General features: G+C 42.7%; 1 protein-coding gene across 2 annotated transcripts in view; it reads left to right on the forward strand.

The window, feature by feature from the left end:
* The window catches only part of acss1 (acyl-CoA synthetase short chain family member 1), a 31,338-nt gene extending 12,613 nt beyond the window's left edge, over positions 1-18,725 (forward strand). Inside the window, exons 6-14 of one of the 2 annotated variants that reach the window (XM_044214179.1) lie at positions 2,238-2,385; positions 4,397-4,534; positions 5,921-6,013; positions 8,183-8,295; positions 12,142-12,268; positions 12,345-12,472; positions 12,747-12,810; positions 13,890-14,011; positions 15,530-18,725. In XM_044214179.1, the coding sequence (XP_044070114.1) occupies positions 2,238-2,385; positions 4,397-4,534; positions 5,921-6,013; positions 8,183-8,295; positions 12,142-12,268; positions 12,345-12,472; positions 12,747-12,810; positions 13,890-14,011; positions 15,530-15,721 (1,125 nt within the window). In that variant the 3' untranslated portion in view covers positions 15,722-18,725. The remainder of the gene's footprint in view (positions 1-2,237; positions 2,386-4,396; positions 4,535-5,920; positions 6,014-8,182; positions 8,296-12,141; positions 12,269-12,344; positions 12,473-12,746; positions 12,811-13,889; positions 14,012-15,529) is intronic. The other variant, XM_044214180.1, reaches the window with a different exon arrangement.
* Positions 18,726-19,277: the final 552 nt, after the last annotated feature.

Consider the following 19,277-nt stretch of genomic DNA (forward strand, 5'->3'; position numbering starts at 1 on the left):
CACACACACACACACCTTATCTAACATTTATTTTGAAGTCTGAAATTTTGGCAAAAGGTTTTGAAAGTTTTGAGATTTGTGAGTTTAAAATAAACTCGGCCAACGCTACATGAGCTTCACTCTTTAACAGCAGAAGCTGCAGGGTTGTAATTCGGGTCGCGTTGGTGTTTTAATGAGGAAGTCAAGACAAAGGAGAGCAGTTACACAACAGGCCAAACAAAAACACTCCTGTTTGTCCTCAGGGGGACGAGGACGAGGGGGACGAGGGGACGAGGACGCAGCCCTGCGGCCAAATCTGCCTCCGAAAGCTTTAAATTAGCTTTTTTCTGATTGACAAGCAGAAACATCTGCTTTCTCTGCGTGTGTGTGTGTGTGTGTGTGTTTGCAGGGATTGACATGATGTTTATGATGATAATTGAATAAAAACATAAACCATAATAACCCCCACACACACACACACACACACACACACACACACACATTTCTGCCAAATATTTATCAGTGCTAATTTCTAAAGCAGCTTAGCGGCTCAGGGTTCGGGGGTTGTTGGCTCGCTGCTTGTTGGGATGAAACAACAGAACAAAAGCAGCTTTATGTGCAAAAGACAAGGACTGCTGGGTCCACGCCAGGGCGAGAGACACCGCCACACTGAGAGAGAGAGAGCGGCTGGGAGGGGGCGTTGCTAGGCGCCTCACGCTGGCTCATCAGCCATTTTGTTTCCGATCAAAACAACACCGGATTCCTTCAACTGAACATTCATTCATTCATCATTCACTGCTCACTAAACACTACACAGTTACTGAGTAGTACTACTTTATCAGTACTGCGACTACTACTTTATCAGTACTACGACTACTTTATCAACTTTATCAGTACTACGACTACTTTATCAACTTTATCAGTACTACGACTACTTTATCAACTTTATCAGTACTACGACTACTTTATCAATACTACGACTACTTTATCAACTTTATCAGTACTACGACTACTTTATCAATACTACGACTACTTTATCAACTTTATCAGTACTACGACTACTTTATCAACTTTATCAGTACTACGACTACTTTATCAATACTACGACTACTTTATCAACTTTATCAGTACTACGACTACTTTATCAATACTACGACTACTTTATCAACTTTATCAGTACTACGACTACTTTATCAACTTTATCAGTACTACGACTACTTTATCAATACTACGACTACTTTATCAACTTTATCAGTACTACGACTACTTTATCAATACTACGACTACTTTATCAACTTTATCAGTACTACGACTACTTTATCAACTTTATCAGTACTACGACTACTTTATCAGTACTACGACTACTTTATCAACTTTATCAATACTATGACTACTTTATCAATACTATGACAACTTTATCAGTACTACGACTACTTTATCAACTTTATCAATACTATGACTACTTTATCAATACTACGACTACTTTATCAACTTTATCAGTACTACGACTACTTTATCAATACTACGACTACTTTATCAGTACTACGACTACTTTATCAGTACTACAACTACTTTATCAGTACTACGACTACTTTATCAGTACTACGACTACTTTATCAATACTACGACTACTTTATCAGTACTACGACTACTTTATCAGTACTACAACTACTTTATCAGTACTACGACTACTTTATCAATACTACGACTACTTTATCAGTACTACAACTACTTTATCAGTGGTGGAAGAAGTATTCAAATCATTTACTTTAGTAAAAGTAGTAACACCACACTATTGAAATAGGCCATTACAAGTAAAAGTCCTGCATTCAAAATTTTATGTTTAAATTTTAAGTATAAAAGTATAAAAGTATTACAACAAAGTGTACTTAAAGTATCAGAAGTGTGCTGATCAGGCAGACTGGCCCCTGTCAGTTTTATCAGTGACGTATAAATATGTAACGGGTACTTGAGTTTTGTATTTGGTCGAGCTCATTTTCTCTGCTTCACATACTGTTACTACTTTAATCTGTAAAAAAGCGTCATATTTTAGAAACTGGTCCAGATGTAAGAGCCAGTAAAGTCGGTTAGCAGTGTTCAAACATGATCTCAGATTCTTGGAAAATTATTTTGCATCTCAACAACTGTTTATTTACAAAGACCGGGGCTTCTGGGAAATGTAGTTTAGTGTGAGACAGAAGCAGCCGAGTCTCCCTGCTGTCAGCATTAACGCTCGTGTTGTTCTGTGACTTCTTCAGTACGTGTTCGACCACCGGGACGGTGACGTGTTCGGCTGCGTGGCGGACGTCGGCTGGATAACGGGACACAGCTACGTGGTGTACGGCCCGCTGTGCAACGGCGCCACCACCGTCCTGTTTGAGAGCACACCTGTTTATCCAAACCCAGGTAAGATCCAAAACTAGAGACACTGTTAATGTCTCAAGACCTCCAGGTTCAGTCTACCAGCGGAGCTCCAGACCAACCAGCCCGTCCTCGTGTGTCGGTGAGGGACACGAGACTCCCCTGGTTGAATCATCAGAACAAAATAACCAAGATAAAACATTCTGGTGCAGCTTTTCATGACACGCCGCTGTCTCAAACGTCCAAAACACGCTCAACAGTATCTGTCCACCCGTCATAAAATCTGAACCTCAAACTTAACACACAGAGCTGCAAATCTAATATTGTGTTTGCAGTTGTTGGTTTTTAAAATGCTGTGGGACAAAGCAACGGAAAGTACTGCCCCGGAGCAGGGACCCTGGTTCCTCTGGACGAAATGCAGGTACAGGTCTTGGAAAGGTTTCTGGTCCCCTACACGTCCCCTTTTGAGGAGGCTGAAACATGTTGTTGAGGTTTTTTTTCTGTCCCTGAGATGAAATATGAACATGCTGGTTCTTTAAACCAGGCAACACTTTAAGACAGAAACTCGTTCACCCTAAGGACAAGATGCCCACACAGAAACAGAGCAATGTAGTTTATTCAATTCAATGCAGTGAGGAAAACTGCAAAGAACGGTACACAGGTGAGACTAAACAGCCACTTCACAAAAGACTTTATCAGCACAGACGACACGCTAACTCAGGATTACAGAGCGCCGTGCGTTTGCATCTGAAAGCTACTAACCGCACATTTAAAGACGGCGAGGTGGAGAGTCTAAGTAGAGAGAAGAGTTGGTTTGAAAGACGAGTCAAAGAAGCCATTTTGTGAAAAAAGAAAACCCCTCTTTGAACAGAAATGGTGGTCTGAGATTCAACCTGCCCAAAGTTTACCACAGTGTATTAACACCGTGGTCAAGCCAATCACATGCTAATCAGGTACTTAACAGTGATGAGGAGGTGCAGCCAGAAAACAACAGGTCTGATTACTGATTACTGGGCCATCATGGAAACTATTAGGTCAGTTTCAGGTGAAACTAGGCAGGTAAACAGCAGATACTCAGGTAGACTCCTTCCTGAGGGCGGGGCTTATGTAACACACAGTAGCTTAAATTTCTAGTTCCCGTCCCATTTCTTCACAATTGAGAATGACTTCCGGATGGGAGCCGAAACGTCTTGATTCTGAAAACAGCGTCCAGACGACTACGACTGAAACCTTTTCTACGATGCTGTCAGTTTAACAAAAATAAAACAAGTTGTTTGTCATTTTAGCACGAGTCTAGTAATGTTTGTTAGCGCACAAGCTAACGTTTACGTAACGTTTCTCCCTTGTTGCTAATAGCTTGGCTGTGCCTGCAGGGTCACAGTTGTACTGGTGTCTCTCCAGTGTTTGGTTACTCATTAATGTTGCTTTATTACCTTCAGTTGTCGAGCGGAGCCAGTTTATCTCACCTCGATTGTTTTAATGTCCCAACAGGAAGTCTCCACAAGGTGTTGTCACTGTGATGTGGGCTTGACCTTTGACCTGTTGCTTGTTGGTTGCTGGGGACTGAACTTTACAGCGTCTCAGTGCAAAGATGTCCAGGAAGAAGTTGTGAAAAAAAAGAAGACACATAATGCCTTGATAATAAAGCGTCTCCCTGTGTCAAATATTAATCAGTCTCCCGAATTACTTGTTTACACACTAAACTAAGATGGAGAACACTGTACCCGCTAAACATCAGCATGTTAGCATTGTCATTGTGAGATGGTGACGTTAGCATGTAGCTCAAAGCGCCACTGCGTCTAAGTACAGCCTCACAGAGCTGCTAGCTTGGCTGCAGACCGTCAGTCTGGTTTGAAAATCCACCTGTGACACTTCCTACCTGTCAGCTTGGCCTCTCACGCCAGACGCCGCCGCTTCGTGTTGCTGCATGAATTGAGCCACGTTCGACTCTTTCTGCGCCGGGACCCCCGCTGTGCCGCCACGCTGTTGTCACTGACCATGACAGCGTGTACGTGTGTTTTCATGTGTTCATCCATGTCATTGTGTGTGTGTTCAGGCAGGTACTGGGAGACAGTTGAGCGTCTGAGGATCACTCAGTTTTACGGCGCTCCGACGGCGCTGCGTCTGCTGCTGAAGTACGATGACAGCTGGGTGAAGAAGTACGACCGCTCGTCTCTGAGGACGCTCGGATCAGGTCAGACACTAAGATCCTAATAACAGTGTGTGGCCTCAGGTTGGACTCTGTAGTCAGAGTTTGTGAATGACTTTAAGATAAGATTTGATTCAACACCTTTTCATTATTCGCTGAGGACGCCTTCAGCCAGCTGTCTCATATTAAAGATCATCTGTAAACAGACCAAAGATCAATATTCAGAATGTTACAAACACATGAACTGACTGTATTAAGCTTTCAGGCTCCAGTCTAGTTTCTATCAGAGGTGAGACGACGACCACATACATTCATTTCAAATCAGTGGTGCAAGAAGTACTCGGATCTTATCTGATGTAATACACGTATTACATGAGACGGCGTCGTCCCTCATTCGTCCAGGAGTGATCCATCGTAGAAAAGGTTTCAGTCGTAGTCGTCTGGACGCTGTTTCCAGAATCAAGACAGTTCGGCTCCCATCCGGAAGTCATTCTCAATTGTGAAAATGGTCTGAGAACTCAGAGATTTAAGCTACTCTGTGTTGCTTAAGCCCCGCCCTCAGGAAGGAGTCTACCTGAGTATCTGTTGATTAGCTAGTTTCACCTGAAACTGACCTAATAGTTTCCATGATGGCCCAGTAATCAGTAATCAGGCCTGTTGTTTCCTGGCTGCACCTCCCTCATCACTGTTAAGTACCTGATTAGCATGTGATTGGCTTGACCACGGTGTTAACACACTGTGGTAAACGGTTGGCAAGTTGAATCTCAGACCACCATTTCTGTTCAAAGAGGGGTTTTCTTTTTTCACAAAATGGCTTCTTTGACTCCTCTTTCAAACCAACTCTTCTCTCTACTTAGACTCTTCACCTCGCCGTCTTTAAATGTGCGGTTTGTATTACATGTGATTACAAGTAAAAGTCATGCATTGAAAAGGGAAAGTGCCCCTGCAGAGGCTCGCCGGATAGATCTGAGGGGGCGTGACATGATCAGTGGGAGAGGAAAGAAGAAGAAACACAAATCTGTTTTCAGTTTCTGGACTTTTCTCTTATCACCGTTTTAACAATAATTAAAAATAAATATGAAGTTTAGAGGAGAAATGTCTCTTTTGTGTAGCTGAAACTTAAAGGCCTTAAACATGAGAACTAGTTTGATCTTAAACAATGAATTGTATTTTATAAACTTGTTTACTTGTTTTATTTATGTAAAATCTTAATCTGAGAAGTAACTACAGCTGCCAGGTAAGTGTAGTGCAGTGGAAGTATGAAGCAGCATGAAATGGAAATATTCAAGTACGAATACTTGAGTAAATGTACTTTACTCCTCCACTGATTAAACACACAGTCACAACATATAAAGAGCTGATGGAGGTTTTTTATATATATAAACCATATAAACTGTGTGTGTGTGTGTGTGTGTGTGTGTGTGCGCGCAGTGGGAGAGCCCATTAACCACGAGGCCTGGCACTGGTTCCACAGTGTGGTTGGAGATGGACGGTGTCCTTTAGTGGACACCTGGTGGCAGACAGGTGAGACGCACTGACATTCACATCTAAACATCAACGCGCACACACACACACACACACACACACACACACACTTTATTTATACAACACATTTAAACACAACAGGTGACCAAAATGCTGAACAGGTTCAACTTTAGGACGGTTCAACTGGTTTTGAAACTGACGCACAGCTGAGCTGTTAGCGGCTAGCTGTTAGCGGCTAGCTGTTAGCGGCTAGCTGTTAGCACATAGCTGTTAGCTCCAACTCAACTGTGTAAAAGCTGATCATCGCGGTTAAAGGCTTCCTCGTTCAGTATGATATATAACTTTTACGCGGTACCAGGACTTGAAAGCGACGTGTGGAAACAGCAGCAAACAAGAGAAAACAACTGTCCAATCAGAGCCGAGTATGTAAATCACACGCTCAGCTAAACACGCCCGCAGGCTTCAGGCCCGCAGGCTTCAGGCTCGCAGGTACATCATGTCAGATATAAATCAGACATGATGACCCGCAGACAGTCCATCAGGGTCGGGTTGTCGTCGTGCGATGTGATGACTTGGACTCACACAATCTAAATCGCCTTCTTCTTCTGCTTTAAGAGACATTTCAGGAGGTTTTCTGTTAAAACTACAAACCCCAGAGAGTCGAGCTCGATCACAGGAAGACCTGCGGAGGTCAGACCACCTGCTGGGATCCAGCTGGCAGCTTTTACACGGTAGAAACTAACTGACACAAGAGGAAATGTGGCAGTCGAAGCAAAGACCTGCTGCAGCGCCACCTGTCCACAGATTTGGACCAAACTTAGCATGTGGTGTCCCGAGCACCTCGAGAATGGCTGCACCAAATCTGGTGTCATTTGGAGAATCTAATGGTGCCATACAGTGGCACTGTCTACAGTCAAAGTCATATAAAGTACAGTATTAACAGTAATCACTCGTCCACTGTCCTACGCTACACTATGCAACGATTACTTTATAGTAAACTGAGATTTCATCGTCCTCTCGCGTCATCGCTGACAACCGTAGTTTACACGGCTGTAAATGTGATTATCGCCTGAACAAGCAGGTCCCAAATACTGTCTGATGCTAAAGAGACTAGTTTGTTGTATGAAGGAGGACCAACGGCGCTAAATACAGCACGAATGAGGACTCAGCCCAGAAGAGGAAACCTGGTTTCCTCGTCTCTCTTCTTGTTTGTCAGTCTGACTGCTGATCCGTCTGATTCTCTCTCTGCTGAAGCTTTAACCCTAATTTGAGCGATTAGCAGCAGAACATCTGCAGCTCTGCAGAAAATGAATTTAGATCAAATCCTCAACACACTTACACCCCGACTCCCCCACCCCGAACACCAGCCCCGGGACAAGACAGTCGAGGATCACTGACAGCAGTGTGAGTGTGTGTGACCTAATTCCTCGACAATCACTACACACTGTGTGTGTGTGTTGTTTTTAAATCAGACTTTAAACTCTCTGCCAGCTGCTTCTTTCTCTTAAAAGGAGAAAAATCCCCAATAAATTAAGAAATTAAAGGAAATTAAAGCTGCACGTAGAAGCAACATCTGAGGCCCTCTGGTGGCAGCCGGAGGTAACTGTTAGGTATGTTGTAAGGTTCAGAAGTGAAGTCGTATATTTACTAAAAAATATATTTACAATGTTCACACAGTTAATATTTAAATATTTTCATCAGCAGCTTTAAAAGTGACAACAATCTGCCTCCTCACATTTACCTCAGTGCAAGTCCTCCCTGCTTCTGATTGGTTAATTCAGTCACATGAGAGTTAGGAACAAGGAAGTCATCTTCTCGTTAGCAGTGATACAGCCACCACACACACACACACACACACACACACACACACACACACACACACACCTTTTTTTTTTACTTCCTTACAAATGAACGCCCAAACATCACAAATAGATACGATCAAACATTAAAATTTCATACCGTGGACTTCAGACTGAGACATTTAATATCAACGATGAGTCTTCCATGACGTGAACTTACAAACACGTCCGTCCTCCTGCGGGTCGGCCCGTCTGCAGGTGCGTCGATGCCTGGTTAAATATTTATCACCAAATATTTAATGAACAAACCCGACTGCACAAAGAGCCAAACCCTCCCTCTGCGTGGAGGATTTCTTTCCTCTTCTTTGATGTGAAACAATACTTTCTGTTCTTCGTCCTCTCCCTGTAGAGACGGGTGGAGTCTGTATCGCCCCTCGTCCTGCGGAGGACGGCGCTCCGATCGTCCCAGCGATGGCGATGAGGCCGTTCTTTGGCATCCAGCCGGTTCTCATGGGAGAGAAGGTGACCTGAAACCCACAGAACAACACTGAAAATACTCCAAACAAGAAAAAAGCTGCTTAGTCCTTCACAGGTTTCTTGAAACCAGCTTTGAGCTCGTGGCGAGGGAACCTGATTACGTTTTTAAGTCATGTACAGTCAGTTTGTTATACTGTAAGTTGATCCTCTAGACTGGTCCTGAACAACAAGGGACACATAACCACCTCTAAAACCACAAATTGTTGTTTTAACATTCAGTTTTTGTACAAATTAAAGAAACAAGATACGACGTGTTGATCAGGGAGCTTTAGAGCTGCTGGTTGGTGGATTCTGTGACCTTTGGACAGGCTAGCTGCTTCCCCCCGTTTCCAGTCTTTATGCTAAGCTAAGCTAACCAGCCGCTGGCTGTATTTAGCGTACGGACGTGAGAGCGGTGTATGAGAGTGTCTTTCCTAAAAAGGGTCGAACTTTAAGTTTGATTGTGATTTAACTGCAGCAACTCTCGGACGTCCAGGCGCTGATCTCAGTTATATACGCAAGTAGCCAAATTACTTCACAAAAACCTGGACAACATCGGTAGAATGAGACGGGTCCGAGGACGGACCCTTGAGGAACTCCACAGGTCTGTCAGCGGTGGAAACATATCGAAAGTATCCGGATTTATCAGCATGGACGGGCCCCTGGGCTCGGACATGTTTAAGACCCCTCCCACGGGACACCCCGACTGAAGGAGACACTTTGTGGTCAGTTTACGTCTCTCTGTGGTTGTTTGGCCCGGGGGCCCCTGACCTGTTGCGCCAGTCCGGCCCGTTTGGTAATTCACCCTTGCTGTCTGTAGCTGTAGGATCACGACTGAAGACTTCGAGGATCAATCCAGCGAGCTCTCCTCCGACCAGCTTCGGATCTGATCTCCCATCGGCCTCTGCGTCTCGTTAACCCTTCTTGGCCTTCTGATGTAAGAGGTCGAACGAGCCTTCGAATGACAATCTTTAATCTTTCAATTAAAACGCTGACCAGCAGCATCTGTTTGCTTTGATTAACAGACTTTCAGGCTCAGTTGGGATGATCGCCGCTCCCCCAAATTAATTATCCGCTAGTTTCCCCATTTCCCTCCCTCTGTTAAAGAACTGTAATCTGCGGGCGTTCGAGGGTTTTTCATCATCGCTGGTTACTGACTGTAGATTAGATTAGATTAGGCCTCCTTCAGTTTCACATTTCATCCTCAGACGAGGTCGGGGTCACTTCACTTTCACTCCAATCCTCTCAGAGTCCACAGAAGCTGCACTGTAACCGCTGATGAAGACGGTCCTTATGTGTTTAATAGACAGTTTGTACAGGATTTAATTTGTACCACTTAACACTGGCCTCATTCTCAGCGTGGAAAGCTACTGTATTTACACAACAACACTGAGTTTGTTCCTGAGAGACGGCAGATCAGGTTCTGTTGTGTTTTATAAAACTGACCCGAGCGAACCTGAACTGGCTTGTATCATGAGAGTAGTTTTAGTTTTCAGATCCTTTACCAGAGTGAAAGTCGCGAAACCACAATGTAAAATGTTCAATTAGAAGAAAAAGTGCTGCATTCAAAACGTACAAAAGTATTAGTATCAGCCAAATGTATCAGAAGTAAAAAACACAGTTATTATTTCACAACATTATTATTATATATATTATATTATTGTTACTCATGCATGAATGTGCAAGCAGCATTTTAATGTTATAACTGAATTTTACATACTAATTTTACACAGTGTTGAGTAGTTTAATCTATCTGTGAACCTAAAGCTAACAGGTCCCAGGTCATGATATTATGCTAACAGACTGTGGCTAAAGCTAACAGGTCCCAGGTGATGATATCATGCTAACAGACTGAGGCTAAAGCTAACAAGTCCCAGGTCATGATATCATGCTAACAGACTGAGGCTAAAGCTAACAGGTCCCAGGTGATGATATCATGCTAACAGACTGAGGCTAAAGCTAACAAGTCCCAGGTCATGATATTATGCTAACAGACTGAGGCTAAAGCTAACGGGTCCCAGGTCATGATATCATGCTAACAGACTGAGGCTAAAGCTAACGGGTCCCAGGTCATGATATCATGCTAACAGACTGAGGCTAAAGCTAACAAGTCCCAGGTCATGATATCATGCTAACAGACTGAGGCTAAAGCTAACAAGTCCCAGGTCATGATATTATGCTAACAGACTGAGGCTAAAGCTAAGAAGTCCCAGGTCATGATATCATGCTAACAGACTGAGGCTAAAGCTAACAAGTCCCAGGTCATGATATCATGCTAACAGACTGAGGCTAAAGCTAACAAGTCCCAGGTCATGATATCATGCTAACAGACTGAGGCTAAAGCTAACGGGTCCCAGGTCATGATATCATGCTAACAGACTGAGGCTAAAGCTAACAAGTCCCAGGTCATGATATCATGCTAACAGACTGAGGCTAAAGCTAACAAGTCCCAGGTCATGATATCATGCTAACAGACTGAGGCTAAAGCTAACAGGTCCCAGGTCATGATATCATGCTAACAGACTGAGGCTAAAGCTAACAAGTCCCAGGTCATGATATTATGCTAACAGACTGAGGCTAAAGCTAACGGGTCCCAGGTCATGATATCATGCTAACAGACTGAGGCTAAAGCTAACGGGTCCCAGGTCATGATATCATGCTAACAGACTGAGGCTAAAGCTAACAAGTCCCAGGTCCATGCTAACAGACTGAGGCTAAAGCTAACGGGTCCCAGATATATCATGCTAACAGACTGAGGCTAAAGCTAACGGGTCCCAGGTGATGATATCATGCTAACAGACTGAGGCTAAAGCTAATGGGTCTCAGGTGATAATATCATGCTAACAGACTGTTAGCGTGTGAATGTTTCAGTCCTGAACTCTTAGCCTTGGAGGTAACACTTACGACTATTGGTAATACGTCAGTTAGCCAGGCATGCTAACGTTAGCATCAGGTAGGTCATGTCCTCTGTAGTTACCTGTAACACACTGTTGAACTGTGACTGTTGAAGTCTTGAGCTCTCAAGCTCTTTACTGTGTCTCTTTACACTTTACCTTATACTACTTTTACTTAACGTTACTACCTGTTTATATATTTATACTACCTGTTAATACCTGCACACATCGCAGTATGCATATATGTTTGTTTTACTACCTGTTTACAAGCTGTTAAACCATCGCAACAGTGTATATATACAGTATTTATGTGCATTACCTGTCTAATCCTGTTCTTACCTGTCCACAGCGGTTCTCATTACACATGCACATTTACTACATTACTGCACAGCCTGTTTACACTACAGTTATTCATTTTATCACTACTGGACACCAGTCTACCACAGTATTATATTATATATGTATATTTTATTCCTATACTTTAACTTCTGAACTATTTTATGTCTTAGATTCTAATTTTTACTCGCGTGATTTTCTTTTTACGGCTTCACTGTAACTTTTGTGCATGTGACAAACAAAGACCTTCAACTTGAACTTTTTAAGGCTAATTCTGATATTTTGTTCAACTAAATATCATAAAATCTGACTGTTATAGGCAAAAAAAACTCCAACTAAGTAAATAAAAAAAACACGTTAGATTTCCACCAGATTTAGCATTCTGGCAGTTTAGCGACGGCTTTGACGCAACATTCAGACAATAATGTAGAGAAAGTGTAATTAAACAGTTAAATGAATAAAATAAAGTATTTGTTAAATCCCCAGAAAATTCCACAGAGTTTGGTTGGTGCCTGGTCAAAGGTTTCTTAGCTGAGGTTCTGCTGGAGGGATTAGCGGTAACTTGCTAGTTTGCACCGCCCTGTATTACACGAGCGTATCTTCACCGTCCTGTTTGTTGCAGGGCGAAGCTCTGTCTGGTAACTCCGTCAGCGGCGCTCTGTGCGTCGGCCAGCCGTGGCCCGGGATGGCTCGCAGCATCTACGAAGACCACCAGAGATTCGTCGACACGTATTTCAAACCGTATCCTGGTCGGTGAAAATAAAACGCAGCGCAGTTATTCAGTTTACGATCCGGTCTGTGAGCTGACGCTGTTTTTCCTGTCAGGTTGTTATTTTACAGGTGACGGAGCGTACCGGTCAGAGGACGGTTACTACCAGATCACCGGCCGGATGGACGATGTCATCAACGTGAGCGGTCACCGTCTCGGTACGGCGGAGATCGAGGACGCTCTGGTGAGACGCCATCAGTGATTATAGTATCTCGTCACATTCATTGTCCTCTTACCGTCATTTGTTTTAAAGAAAGTTTTACAAAATCAGCAAGTCTTGAACATTTCCTCAACTTCAGAGCATCTTAACTGGATGTAATGTTCAATATTCAGAGTCCAGACAACAAGCAGGGCGGGAACGCGTCTGTGAATATCTGCTTATCTCTCATTTAAAAGCTTCATTTCTTTATCTTCCAGCTGAAAACTGAACATTAGCCGCTGCTTGTGTTGTTTTGCAGGATGAACATCCAGCTGTTCCAGAAACAGCTGTGATTGGATTCCCACATGACATCAAAGGAGAAGGTGAGCGTCCAAAAAACACACAGGTAACGCACAGAAGCGAACTCCCATGAGCCTCTGCTGCTCTCTGTGTTTATAGTCAGCAGGAAGAGGAACCTTCAAAATAAAGGCACAGAGGAGACTGGTGGCCTTTATGCTGCTGAGGAATTTCATTCAGTTAATATGGAAAATATCTGCTGAAGAAAAGAACGAAAGACGGAAAGTAATTCAGTGAATTTAGTTCATAACGTGATAGTGTGGAAATGTATGTTTCTTTAAAATAATAAGATATATATACGATAAGAATACAAATTATTATTATTTTTTAAAATTAAAACGTATTCACTGTTATTCTTACATTTATTTCTTTATTTTCCAGTCTTGTTTTTGTCATTTATTCAGTAAGGTCGCCATTTAGTTTTTGGTTGTTTTTTGTTTTGGACAAAAAAATTACCTAATGATTAATTACCTAAAAATATAAATACAGCAGAAACAAATGTCGGCAGTGTTTAATGAATGGATGTTAAATATCTGTCTGTAGTTCAGCCTCTCAGCAGCAATATGTATATGTGTGTATATATATATATATATATATATATATATGTATATGTGTGTGTGTGTGTGTGTGTTTTATATCAGTGTAACGGTCATGTTTGGTTTATTGTTCAGTCAAAATCAGATGATCTGAAGTTAAAAACAAGCGTTTTGATTCCTGACACTCTGCTGCCTCCTGCTGGTCTGTCAGTACACCTGCTGCCAAAATAATAAGGAACCAATCACAGAGCCTACGGTGGATTTACCCATCGAGCACCTCTCAATCTTTCAGGGATCAAACTGAATGTCAACGTATTTATTCATCTGTGGCAGTTATTTATGAAGATTTCTCTGCTTTACAGCGTTTTGATCCGTAAAATAAAAAGATTAATGACGTCTTTGGGAGGATTCGTGAGGAGTTATTTACATTCAGAATAAAATTATAAAATGGTTTTATGATTCACTGGAATCCTATTTAGCCGCCATTTTGACTTCTGCTAGTTAATATATGTGAAGTTAACAGGTGTGTGTGTGTGTGTGTGTGTGTGTGTGTGTGTGTGCGCTCTCAGTACCGTTTGCCTTCGTGGTTTTGAAGGAGGGGTTTGGTGACGACGCCCCCACCGTCCTTCAGCAGCTCAGAGAACTCGTCACCGCAAAGATCGCCAAATACGCCGTCCCGGAGCACTTCCTGGTGAGCCCACGCCCCTACTCAGGTTTCCGTGGCAACAGCATCGCACGCCTGAAACAGTAACGTAACGGCAGGCTGAGCGGCAGCGTTGCGCCTCTAACCACACGAAACAGTGATGTCACAGTGCACTGACACACCCTGCGGTACGCTGTGACATCACTGCAGCGAGGTCGCCAGAAACAAGACTTTCAGCTGCTGCTCGGTTGGTTTCAGGTGAAGCTAACAAGTCCCAGGTGATGATATCATGCTAACAGACTGAGGCTAAAGCTAATGGGTCCCAGGTGATGATGTCATGCTAACAGACTGAGGCTAAAGCTAATGGGTCCCAGGTGATGATGTCATGCTAACAGACTGAGGCTAAAGCTAATGGGTCCCAGGTGATGATGTCATGCTAACAGACTGAGGCTAAAGCTAATGGGTCCCAGGTGATGATATCATGCTAACAGACTGAGGCTAAAGCTAACAAGTCCCAGGTGATGATATCATGCTAACAGACTGAGGCTAAAGCTAATGGGTCCCAGGTGATGATATCATGCTAACAGACTGAGGCTAAAGCTAATGGGTCCCAGGTGATGATGTCATGCTAACAGACTGAGGCTAAAGCTAACAAGTCCCAGGTGATGTCATGCTAACAGACTGAGGCTAAAGCTAACAAGTCCCAGGTCATGATATCATGCTCACAGACTGAGGCTAAAGCTAACTAGTCCCAGGTGATGATATCATGCTAACAGACTGAGGCTAAAGCTAACAAGTCCCAGGTGATGATATCATGCTAACAGACTGAGGCTAAAGCTAATGGGTCCCAGGTGATGATATCATGCTAACAGACTGAGGCTAAAGCTAACAAGTCCCAGGTGATGATGTCATGCTAACAGACTGAGGCTAAAGCTAACAAGTCCCAGGTGATGTCATGCTAACAGACTGAGGCTAAAGCTAACAAGTCCCAGGTCATGATATCATGCTCACAGACTGAGGCTAAAGCTAACTAGTCCCAGGTGATGATATCATGCTAACAGACTGAGGCTAAAGCTAACAAGTCCCAGGTGATGATGTCATGCTAACAGACTGAGGCTAAAGCTAACAAGTCCCAGGTGATGATATCATGCTAACAGACTGAGGCTAAAGCTAACTAGTCCCAGGTGATGATATCATGCTAACAGACTGAGGCTAAAGCTAACAAGTCCCAGGCGATGATGTCATGCTAACAGACTGAGGCTAAAGCTAACAAGTCCCAGGCGATGATGTCATGCTAACAGACTGAGGCTAAAGCTAACAATAGCTGATAATATTTTAAAATCATTTCATGCAGTTTCGTCCCTCTGTCCCACCGCTGGTTAGAAGTCGGCCTGAGTCTGGTATGATGATAGAGACAAGTTTCAATAAAGATCAAGAAATGAGGAGGTCACCTTGTGTCCAGGTGTTTCTGCCTCTTCCATTAACTTTGCTATTAGACACCTGTCAGCCAATCAGGAGTCAGCATTTCCTGTTCGCGTGTGCGGTGACGGTCAGTTTGTCTCTCAGGTGGTGAAGCAGCTGCCGAAGACTCGCTCCGGAAAGATCATGAGGCGGATCCTCAGGAAGGTTGCCATGGAGGCTGACCTCGGCGACGTGTCGACTCTGGACGATCCGTCTGTTGTCATGGAGATCATCGAGGCCCACAAGCTGTACAGGAAGCAGAGAGAAGTGGAGGAGGAGAAGAAGAAGAAGAAGTAGGAACTTCCTGTCTGAGCCTTTCCAAGCTGTGTTGTCCTCAGGTACAGTTGACAACATTTCTCGTTCCTCAGGTAGACCCGGAGCTGTTCAGACGCGTCTCACTCAAATGTCACGGTGCTAAGAACCAGCAACCGTCTGCTCAGAAGCTCCTCCCACCTCGCTGCGGTTACCCACAATCCCCTGCTCCTCTGTGTCCCCCACAAGACTTAATGTAAAAACACCTTAAAACATTTGAACTTGTACCTTTAACTCACATGTCGAGTTTCCCCTCGGGGATCAATAAAGTATTTCTGATTTCTGATTTATCAAACTTCTAATAACTACACTGAAGAAAGCTCCAAGGAGGAAACTGAGGAGGAAAACAGTTCTTCACTGAGTCTGAAGGAAAAACACGCCTATTAATGTTTGAAATAAACAACTTACAGATTCAGAGCTGCTGGTAGGAGCATTCTGTTAGCTTTGGACAGGGCCAGGCTAGCTGTTTCCCCCTGTTTCCAGTATTTATGCTAAGCTAAGCTAACCAGCTGCTGGCTTCATATTTAACGTACAGACATGAGTGTGGTGTCAATCTGAACGTCTGACTCTCAGAGAGGAAGAGAAGAAGAGGATTTCACTAAATGTTGAACTGTTCCTTTAAGGGCACCTCTCACATGATTCGTTTATTCATTTATTCGGATCCCTGTCAGCCGCTACCGCTAAGGTAGCAACTATACTTCCTGGGGTCCACATAAAAACACAAAACAGTACCACACAACATACAGGAACCATCCACACAGTACCCTCCCAGATCCCCTCTTACCCACGCAGTACCCTCCCAGATCCCCTCTTACCCATGCAGTACCCTCCCAGATCCCATAATACTCACGCAGTACCCTCCCAGATCCCCTCTTACCCACGTAGTAACCCTCCCAGATCCCCTCTTACCCACGTAGTACCCTCCCAGATCCCCTCTTACCCACGTAGTACCCTCCCAGATCCCCTCTTACCCACGTAGTACCCTCCCAGATCCCCTCTTACCCACGCAGTACCCTACCAGATCCCCTCTTACCCACGCAGTACCCTTCCAGATCCCATAATACCCACGTAGTACCCTTCCAGATCCCCTCTTACCCACGTAGTACCCTCCCAGATCCCCTCTTACCCACGCAGTACCCTCCCAGATCCCATAATACCCACGTAGTACCCTCCCAGATCCCCTCTTACCCACGCAGTACCCTCCCAGATCCCCTCTTACCCACGTAGTACCCTTCCAGATCCCCTCTTACCCACGTAGTACCCTCCCAGATCCCCTCTTACCCACATAGTACCCTCCCAGATCCCGTCTTACCCACGCAGTACCCTCCCAGATCCCCTCTTACCCACGCAGTACCCTCCCAGATCCCGTCTTACCCACGCAGTACCCTCCCAGATCCCGTCTTACCCACGCAGTACCCTCCCAGATCCCATAATACTCACGCAGTACCCTCCCAGATCCCATAATACCCACGCAGTACCCTCCCAGATCCCGTCTTACCCACGCAGTACCCTCCCAGATCCCATAATACTCACGCAGTACCCTCCCAGATCCCCTCTTACCCACGCAGTACCCTCCCAGATCCCATAATACCCATGCAGTACCCTCCCAGATCCCCTCTTACCCACGCAGTACCCTCCCAGATCCCATAATACCCATGCAGTACCCTCCCAGATCCCATCTTACCCACGCAGTACCCTCCCAGATCCCATAATACTCACGCAGTACCCTCCCAGATCCCCTCTTACCCACGCAGTACCCTCCCAGATCCCCTCTTACCCACGCAGTACCCTCCCAGATCCCGTCTTACCCACGCAGTACCCTCCCAGATCCCCTCTTACCCAAGCAGTACCCTCCCAGATCCCCTCATCACATTACCTTTTTGAGCAAATTAACTTTTTTGATCTCATGATAAATCAAATGTAACCAATCAAACACAAGGATTTTTACCTGTGTGCAATTGTTCATTGTTTTAAATATTTGTTGTAGCAATTAACACACGAAATGAACCTAAAAAACCCAAAACAATACAAAATCTAGCCAGCAGCAGGGAGGACGGTCTGACAGACGAGCAAACAGAGGAAACATGATGAAGGGAGACAGACTGCAAATTACAAAACTCCAGATTTATTCAGGAACAAGAGTCAAGAGTCAAGAGAGACAAGAGTTTAACTGAAACAGATTTATAACATAATGTTCATCACGTTGCTCCGAATCATGTGTCAGGTGTTCACCTGTTTCTGCGCTGCAGCCATCTTGGATCTCCTCGTAAACGAGCTCAGAAACTCAGTGTTTTTATGTCAAAGGAGATTTTAATGATTATTCTTATTTTATTCTTTCATTGAGATTGTGAACAGGAGTAAAAGTGAGATTTTACCTTTTATCTTTAACTTTAGTCCAAATTTTCACTTTTAGCAGTTTGATAAATACAGGCCCTTTTTCAAATATATATATATATATATATATATATATATATATATATATATATATATATATATATGTGTGTGTGTGTATATATATATATATATCTGTGTGTGTGTTTGTGCCTTAAATCCTCTAAGAAGTTTTTAAAAAATGTTCAAATGTCAAATTTACTGTGAACTTTTTATCGTGTTTTAGTTTTAGAGACTAATCTCTAACATCTGACCTTATTTGCACAGATTTTCTTAATAAAATCTGTATTTTTGCATTTAATTTGGACATTTTGAGGTATGAAATAAATTGATAATTTTAAATTAGATGTTAATTCAGAGTTTAAGCCATGAAATATCCAAATCAAGTTATAATTCTGACTTTATCTCAGATTTTAGAGATAAGACGCCTTTTTATTTGCATTTATTCTTTTTTTCAGATGATTTCTATTTAACAGATGAATATTTTGTGAATATGAACATATTTTATAGATTTATAGTTTGCAGCAGAAGTGATTTATGATCAGAAGCTCTGTGTACCATAAATGTGCAGAAATAAACTTTCACTAATAAACATGAACTCTGCTGTCTGTGTGTCTGTTTTTAATGTTAATAAAGGTTTACAGAACACAGGTCAATACAGTTTATAATAAAATATACATAATTTATTGAATCATAACATTTAGAGTAGAAACAGACACTTAAAAAGTAAAATCTTAAACAGATATAAACATTTTATTTTATTAATATTATATATATATTTATGTTTTATTCTATGATTGGTTTCATGAATTGAAATCAATTTGAATGTAATTTAATTATATGAAAATGCTAAAAGTCAAGTACTTTTTTATTTGTATGTGTCACAATTTTCCCTCAACGGGTTTTAAAACTGTTTCATATAATTTTATTTTGTTTGTTAGATTTTCTGCTACTTTTAAAAAGTATTTGTATTTTTTTGTTTTTTATTCATATTTTTATTTCATTGTATTTTTCATTGTTAAACATATGAACAATTTATACATTTATATTATTTTATATATGCTTAAACCTGATTGCAAAAAATGATAAAAGTATAATATAAAATTTTATTTATTTTTTTAGGCTTTTTACTATTTATTTATATAATATA

The sequence above is a fragment of the Siniperca chuatsi genome, linkage group LG11, assembly GCF_020085105.1.
Source record: "Siniperca chuatsi isolate FFG_IHB_CAS linkage group LG11, ASM2008510v1, whole genome shotgun sequence".
Classification (NCBI taxonomy): Eukaryota; Metazoa; Chordata; class Actinopteri; order Centrarchiformes; family Sinipercidae; genus Siniperca; species Siniperca chuatsi.